Source organism: Galeopterus variegatus, unplaced genomic scaffold, assembly GCF_000696425.1.
Source record: "Galeopterus variegatus unplaced genomic scaffold, G_variegatus-3.0.2 Scaffold2230, whole genome shotgun sequence".
Taxonomy (NCBI): domain Eukaryota; kingdom Metazoa; phylum Chordata; class Mammalia; order Dermoptera; family Cynocephalidae; genus Galeopterus; species Galeopterus variegatus.
Genome location: NW_007728341.1, coordinates 197,068 through 204,441, shown reverse-complemented (window position 1 = coordinate 204,441; position 7,374 = coordinate 197,068). Strand labels below are relative to the sequence as shown.

The 7,374-nt window shown below is 43.7% G+C and overlaps 1 protein-coding gene across 2 annotated transcripts in view; it reads left to right on the top strand.

The window, feature by feature from the left end:
* Nucleotides 1-7,374, top strand: part of LOC103597188 (28S ribosomal protein S17, mitochondrial) — a 97,625-nt gene that overhangs the window by 3,117 nt on the left and 87,134 nt on the right. For both annotated transcript variants that reach the window (XM_008580994.1, XM_008580992.1), the window contains exon 2: nucleotides 32-88. In XM_008580994.1, coding sequence (XP_008579216.1) covers nucleotides 41-88 — 48 coding nt within the window. In that variant the 5' untranslated portion in view covers nucleotides 32-40. The remainder of the gene's footprint in view (nucleotides 1-31; nucleotides 89-7,374) is intronic.

Below are 7,374 nucleotides of genomic sequence, written 5' to 3'. Positions count from 1 at the left end.
TAATAAGATGCCTCTTTTCTGTTTTTCCCAGGAGGGGAGCATGGAGGAGAAAGAAATGAATGATGGATCACAGATAGTCAGGTCCCAGGTAAGTTCAGTTTTACTTTCCTATGAAATGCCATTATAGTTCTAAGAATGTGGGCACTTTTATGTTTCAATTCTCAGAAGTCCTGAGTCCCAAAAATCCAGAGCCTGGGAGACTCTTGTGACAGATGATATAATCTCTATAGGATGTTTCCCATACACCTTATACACTTCTTCATAGCTCTTCTCTCCTTCTGGCATTTTCACCAGACTCGTTTTCATTGATTCGTGTCTGCACTAGATGTTATAAAGAAAACAAGAGAAACAGTTGACTATCTTTTCATCACTGTACACTTAAACAGCTCACTAGAATTTAAGCAAGCTCTCCATTCTCTCTGTAAACACAGTGAATGATGCCCAGGCCACCAGGACTGCTTGGAGCTAATGGAATTACTAAATATGCTTGAGGATATCTAATACCACAGTTAAGGTTTATCTAGAATCTCTTATCTCTTCCAAAACCTGTTTAAGCCTGTTGTTGTAATTCTATAATTTGACTAGGTGTTATGTAAACTCATGAGATATGAGTGCAACAAGGAGTTGACTCTATGAAAACTATTGGAATGCTTTGGAAAGACTCAAAAATGTGTCACTTTTTAAAAAAATGCTATCAAGTTAGATGTGAGCAAAACTGTAAAACATTGAATAAAAATTAGGAAAATCTCAGGGGGATTCTACACATGTATCATTTCCCAAGTATCATTTGCTTGTTATACTTTAATGAAACAGAAATGAATGCATTGTGGGTATGAACACTCTCTTATTAAAATCACGCTCATAAAAAAAAAAAAAGGCTTTTAGTTCCATGTCAAAAGATGAGAGAATGAATATACACTAATATGTTTTCAAAAGTGTAAAATGTCTTTGATGGATCTCCACCTTCACCAACTTTTTTGCTTAACACACCAGATACTAATTTCAACTGCTTTATATAGGAGAACTTCTGTTGTTCCAGTTATATGAGATAATCGTTATCCTTAGGTAGCCAATAAACTCATTAGAGGGAATTTTTAAAGGCCCTCATCACACAGATAATATTTTAAAATGCATAATGTCAGAAGCTGCTGTGAAAGCAAAAGACAACAAATACAACAGATGCTCAGAGAAGGGAGAAATCTGATTGAGACTGGAAAGGACAGTGAAAACTTCATGAAGAAGGTAAGAGTTTGAATATGTGCTGATACCAGCAGGTAGGGTTTTGAGATTAGAGAAAAGAGGAGACCTGGGCAGACAGGAAATACAATGTGAGCAAGAGCAGGGACAATGAGGAGACTGTCAGCTGGAGCTGAGCATTTATTTGGTACATTAGTGCTTTGGGATCTTTGGGTTTGAAGGAATAGATTCACTTAATTATTGTAACACTCCCCACAGACAGGGACAGAAAGACATCTAGAACTATGGTGGCACATATCTGCTTCGCAGCATTCTAGCCAGAGGAGTTTAATTTTCTGGAACCACTTACCATGTTAAGAAAGAACGTGACTTATTCATTCAATATGTATTTTTTAAGCAGCCAAGATGTGCCAGAAATTGTGCTTGGCATCATTTACACATCAGTGAGAAAAACAGACATGCTTCTAAACCCAAGGGACCATACTGACAGACATTTAGCAAATATACTAATAAATTGCTAATGAGATGTTTTTTATTCTTATTTTGCATTGTTACCTTGCATTATTTTGCATTATGAATGTGCATTAGGGAATCAGGGAAACTTCCTGGGGAGGCCAAATTTAAGGTGAAATACAAAGGATATGTAGGAGCATTAAAAAGTAAGTAGAAGGGCCAAGCCCATGGCACACTTGGGAGAGTGCGGCGCTGGGAGCGCAGCGGCGCTCCCACCGTGGGTTCGGATCCTATATAGGGATGGCCTTTGCACTCACTGGCTGAGCGCAGTGCAGCCAGTCTCAAAAAGGACAAAAAAAAAGTAAGTGGAAAATAGCATTTTAGATACATGCTAAACATGTGCAAAAACCATGGATATATTAGAAATTAAAAGACAGCCGCCATGGTCGGAGTGGAGGAAAGGAGAGAGTGACTTGAGATGTGCTTGGAGAAGTGAGCAGGGGCTAAATACACAAAGTTCCATGGCCAGGAAAAGAAGTTTGTGGTTTAGTCTAAGTGCAGTGGAAAGCTTTTGAGGGAATTTAAGTAGGAAAGTAATGTAAGTAATCCAATTCTACCTTAAAAATCACCATGGTGCTATATAATAACTGAATTTATAGGAGGCAAGAATTGAAGGGGAAAAGGAAGCTATTCTAAATTATAGAAAATAGCCTAAAACTAGCAGTTGGAGGAAAATACGTGGATTTGAGTGCTTTGCTTTGGAAACAGCAGATATTAGCTAGAGAGATAAAGGCAAAGGAAAAAAAAAGATTTCAAAGAATGTAACCCAGGAAATGGCACGGTAATGGTAAATCAGATCACATCACTCCTCTGCTCAAACTGCGGGGCTTCTGTATTACTCAGTAAAAGCCAAAGTTCTTATGAAGGCCTAAACAGTCCTACAGAATGTGGCCCTGTTACCTCTCTGACTGCATCATTTATTTTTCTCCTCCTTACTCCACTCTAGTCACCCTGGCCTTCTTCTTCCTTGAACATGCCAGGCACACTCTTGCCTTAGGGCCTGTGTACTGTTAACTTTTCAAATTTTTTCTCATGTCACCTCTACAGTGATCTTTCCTGATCACTCTATTTAAATTTGCAACTGCCCCATACCCACATTCTCAAACCTTTACCCTACATATTTTTATCTTCTAACATAATATATAATTTACCCAATTATCCTATTTATTGTCTACTTTCCTTATAGAATGCAAGCTTCATAAAGGCAGGGAGTTTTCATCTCTTTTGTTCACTAATATATCCCAAGCACCATGCTTGACACATAGTGAAAGAAAGTGAGCCGAGATGCCAGGTACCAATCAAGCTTTATTAAAGGAAAAGAATCTACCAGGCTGTGCTCAAAGTGGAGGGCAGCCAGGGGCTGCCCTGAAGTTGGAGGACAGCACCAGGTTTGGGGATGAGAGAGCTTATATAGGGCACCAAGGACTGGCTGATCCAATCAAGGAGGGGCATTATGCTAATGTGGAAGCTATGCAACCAGGGTGGAGAATTGTGCCCTTGCAGAAGTAAAAGGGTTTCTGTTTAAGTCAGGAAGCTTCTTGTAAAGGGAAGGGGGAGGGGTTTAGTGCTGGAGTGGAAGACAAGGCCAGTGGCTGTTTTGTGCTTATTGTGTGCGCAATGGCACTGGTCACATCCGAAATCCATCATTCCCACCTTACAAGTATAAGGAGAAGGGGAAAAGGGGTGAAGGTCTCATTCTTCTGAAGCTACTTCCTGCTGGAGATTGGCAAAGATATGAAAAAAATAAAAAGATTTCTGTTGGGTAAAACAATTAGTTGGTGGGTTATTGGTTTCATGTGGGGAGGCTGTATTCTTCTGGGGAAGGGTTGCTGATTCTGAGGGGCTAATATCCTCCTCGCAGGAACAATTCGGTGACCTTATGGTTGGTGAAAGTCCGGATTCATTCCTGCAAGAAATTAGAGAAACACCAAAAGAGACAGGGACCAAAAAGTAGGCTGAGTCCCAGCACAGTTAGGGGTCCTAGTAGGGGCATAAGCCAGGGTATCCAAGAGTTCAGTGACTAGGGCCACCCCCCAGATATGTTTGCATTTTGTAACCCTTTGCATCGGCGATCAATGCTTGCTTTTAAATGGTTTAAGTTGTTTTGGATCACCCCAGACTCATTTATGTAAAAACAGCATTCCTCCCCCAAGAAGAGGCAGATGTCTTCCTTCTCGGCTGTAAGGAAGTCAAGGGCCTTACTGTAAAGCGACTGTCGTGAGTGAGGTGACCTGTTTGTTGCTGGGGGGAGGAGACAGTATCTATTCTTAGTTCTTCTGAGAGTTTTTGATACAACTGAGAGGCAGTAGCAAGGCCCACTAATACCAGTCCCAGTTGCAGGAAGGATCCCTGCCCCAATTAAAAGGGTACAATTAGTGCCTTATGGGAGTGGGGGGGCACTTCCTGAGGGCAGGGGCTAAAGTTAGTCCCAGTTCCTTCTCCATCTCTCCATCTGTCTGGAGGGTGATGTCGGGATGAGCCAAACAAATATGCAAGAAATTGTGTTCGGGAGCAGGCAATAGGATAACATAGTTTTACAAAGGAAATACATTCTGGTTTTAGGGCATGGAGGAGGAGGGGTAAGTCAGTGGTCATGTTTGGTGGTGTTAGTAAGGCAGAGTGTGGGCAGGCCCCACACAATGCTGACAGTCCCCACTGAGGTGCATTTAGGGGAAAGTGAAGAAACGTTTGTGGTCACATTGCGGGCTGCATTGACAGGGAGGGGGGTGACCACAAAAAGTTTCTCATGAAGTGGGAGACAGATGAGTCCCTCGGGGACCAGTCTGATTTGTTGAGGACTGCATCGTCCCTGCGGACCTGGAATCTCCATGTTCCAGGTAAGGGGGAGCATTGAGATAAAAGGTAGAACACAGGAAGGATGTGAAAGGTTAGGGAGCCAAAAGAATTTAAAGGGCACATTGCCACAGTGAAATTGCTAAGAAGCATCCTACCAATAGGAGGTAAAGGAGTGCCAGGAGAAATCTTCCTATAATGTTACACTTCTTTGGGGCAGCACTGGCCAATCCTGTAGCAAGTACTAGAACAGGTAGTATAATAAAGGTTAAGGACATGGGATCACTTATACTTATCATGTCCCACAATGGCAAACCCGTGATAGCAGGTCAGGACCAGTCTTAGAGCAGCTCTTGTGTGAAGGACATAAAGGGGGCCTGCAAGAGTGAAAGGATAATCGCTGGGGGAAAGATCATCCTTCTGGGATTGGGGGAAGAGTGGAGGTCCTGGAGATTTTTAGTTTTGTGGGTCCTAAAATGGATGAAGTGTAAGGAGATGTTGAGTTGGGGGTTGAACAGAGGGACCCTTCAGGCTTGGTGTTAACAGATTCTTTGGGTAAAGTCTCAGGTGCTAGTTTTGCCAAGGATCAGTGATACAAAGGGGCCTTTCCTAGTACTTTTACTGCATGGGGTGGTGAGAAGATAAGACCCTTCCCAACCTGGTGAGAGGGTCTTTGGGATTCAGGTTTTACTATACACTTGCTGTCCCTGGCTCAGTTTAAAGTCTGAGGAGGTAGTGGGGAAAGGATGAGGTAACAGCCTGTTCCTGAGGAAGATTCCTAATGAGCGAAAGAATAGGGAATTACTGGCCTAAAGGTGATGAGCTGGAAGAGAGAGGTGTGAGAGTGAAGGGTCTACCATACATAAGCTCAAAGGGGCTGAGGCCTGTGGGCTTGCAGAGGGCAGCCCATAGGCAAGTGAGTGACTGGTGGGTAGGCCAAAATGAGGGATGATTTTTGAGGTGAGAGCATGTGTTACTGCTATAGCATCCTCTGAAGTGCAGGGATAAGCCTCAATCCATCCTGAAGAGGTATCTACTAAGGTTAGAAGATAGTGTGTCCTTTTGTGGGGAGGCACGTGAGTACAGTCAATTTGCCAATCCTGGCCAGGAGTGTACCTTCTGGCCTGGTAGGTGGGAAAGGACTGAACCTGGAGGCCACCTTGATTGGAGCAACAAGTACACAAAGGACAGTTTTGAGTGATTTGTTTTAGTAACTTGGCCACGTGGGGAGAACAGTATAAGAGCTGAAGAAGGCGTAGTAGGGATTCATGGCCTATATGAACTGAATTATGGGAATCTAAAAGGATTTGCTCAGCAAATCCTTTAGGGAGGATGTAGTGACCAGAGAGAGTATACCAGTTGTCCTTCCTCTGTGCTCCCAACTGTTGGAGGTGTTGTATTTCTTGGGGTGTGTATTGGGGTAAGGGTGTAGGGGCCATGAGAAGGACCTGAGCAAGAGAGGAAGAGTGGGGGCCTGGTGATTAAGTTGTACAGCCTCAAGAAGTATCTTGATAAAATGCCCATTTTTTATGGGCCCTCCCTGAGTGGTTGTGTATCCTCTCTCCTTCCATATGGCCTCACAGGAGTGTAGGATGTGGTAAGCATACTTAGAGCCAGTGTATATATTGACTCATTTGTTACTTGCTAGAGAGAGAGAGTGTGGGTGAAGGCAATGAGTTCTGCCTTTTGGGATATGGTGTTGGGGGAAGGGAGGCAGCCTCAATAGCTTGTGTTAGATTTACTATGGCATATCCCACCCAGGGGGCAGGCGTGGAGGTAGCGCTCCCATCTATGAACTATGTATGTTGGGGCCACATAATGGGATGCAGGGAGATGTGTGGAAAGGGATTGAGAAAGAAGTCTAAAGCCTCCATGCAATTGTGTTCTAAGGGTCGTGTTTTGGGATGAGAGTGGCTGGATTTAAGGGAGGGCAAGGTTTTAAAGGATAACTGGGAATTTTCAATGAAAGTAAGGTAAATAAGTTGTAGGTGGGAAGGGGAAAGAATTGACATGGCTTTATGGCTGAGAAGTTCTTGACTGTTTGTTGTCCAGAAGTTAGTTTAGCGCTTTCTTGTGCTAAAAGGGCAGCTGCCACCAAGGCCCATAAAAAGGGGCCCATCCTCAAGCTATGCTGTCTAGTTGTTTAAAGAGGTATGCAACCAGGGAGAAAATATCTCCTGCCTCTTGTCCCAAAACCCCAAAGCCAATCCTTGGGTTTCAGTGACGTATAGTATAAAAGGATGAGTTAGGTTTGGGAAGGATAGAGCTGGGGCTGTGAGGAGAGCTGCTTTTAATCACTTGAAGGGAGAATGAATGGGCTTTGTGGGATCTAAGGGAATGGCAGGATCCCCTTTGGCTGCCTCATAAAGTGATTTTGTTAGCATGCCAAAGTTAAGAATCCACAGGCAAAGATACTCTGCAAGCCCCAAGAAAGGATTTCACCCTTTGTGGTAGGAGTAGGGAGTTCAGAAACTAAACACTCGTGATCCACCATTATTTCTCTGGTGTTGGGGGTGAGGTGGACTCCCAAGTAGGTGACTGGAGAAGAAATTTGGCCTTGCTGGGGGACACTCAATATCCCCTGGAGACCAGGAAATTAAGGAGAGCAACAGTGTGGGCCTGTGAATCCTCATGTGGGCCTGTGAATCCTCATAGGAGGATCTACAAAGGTGGACTGTTGGAGGAAGTTAGATATGTCTTGAGCTAAAGGCCTGGCCAAAGAAGAGGGGGCTATCACAAAATCCCTGCCACAAAACTGTCCAAGTAAGTTGTTGGAAATGGCACTGTAAGACTTGTGCACCGTGCACAAGTCCCACACGTCGGGATGGCTCACTTCACAAAGACCACGAGACAGAGACCGTTGCAATCAAG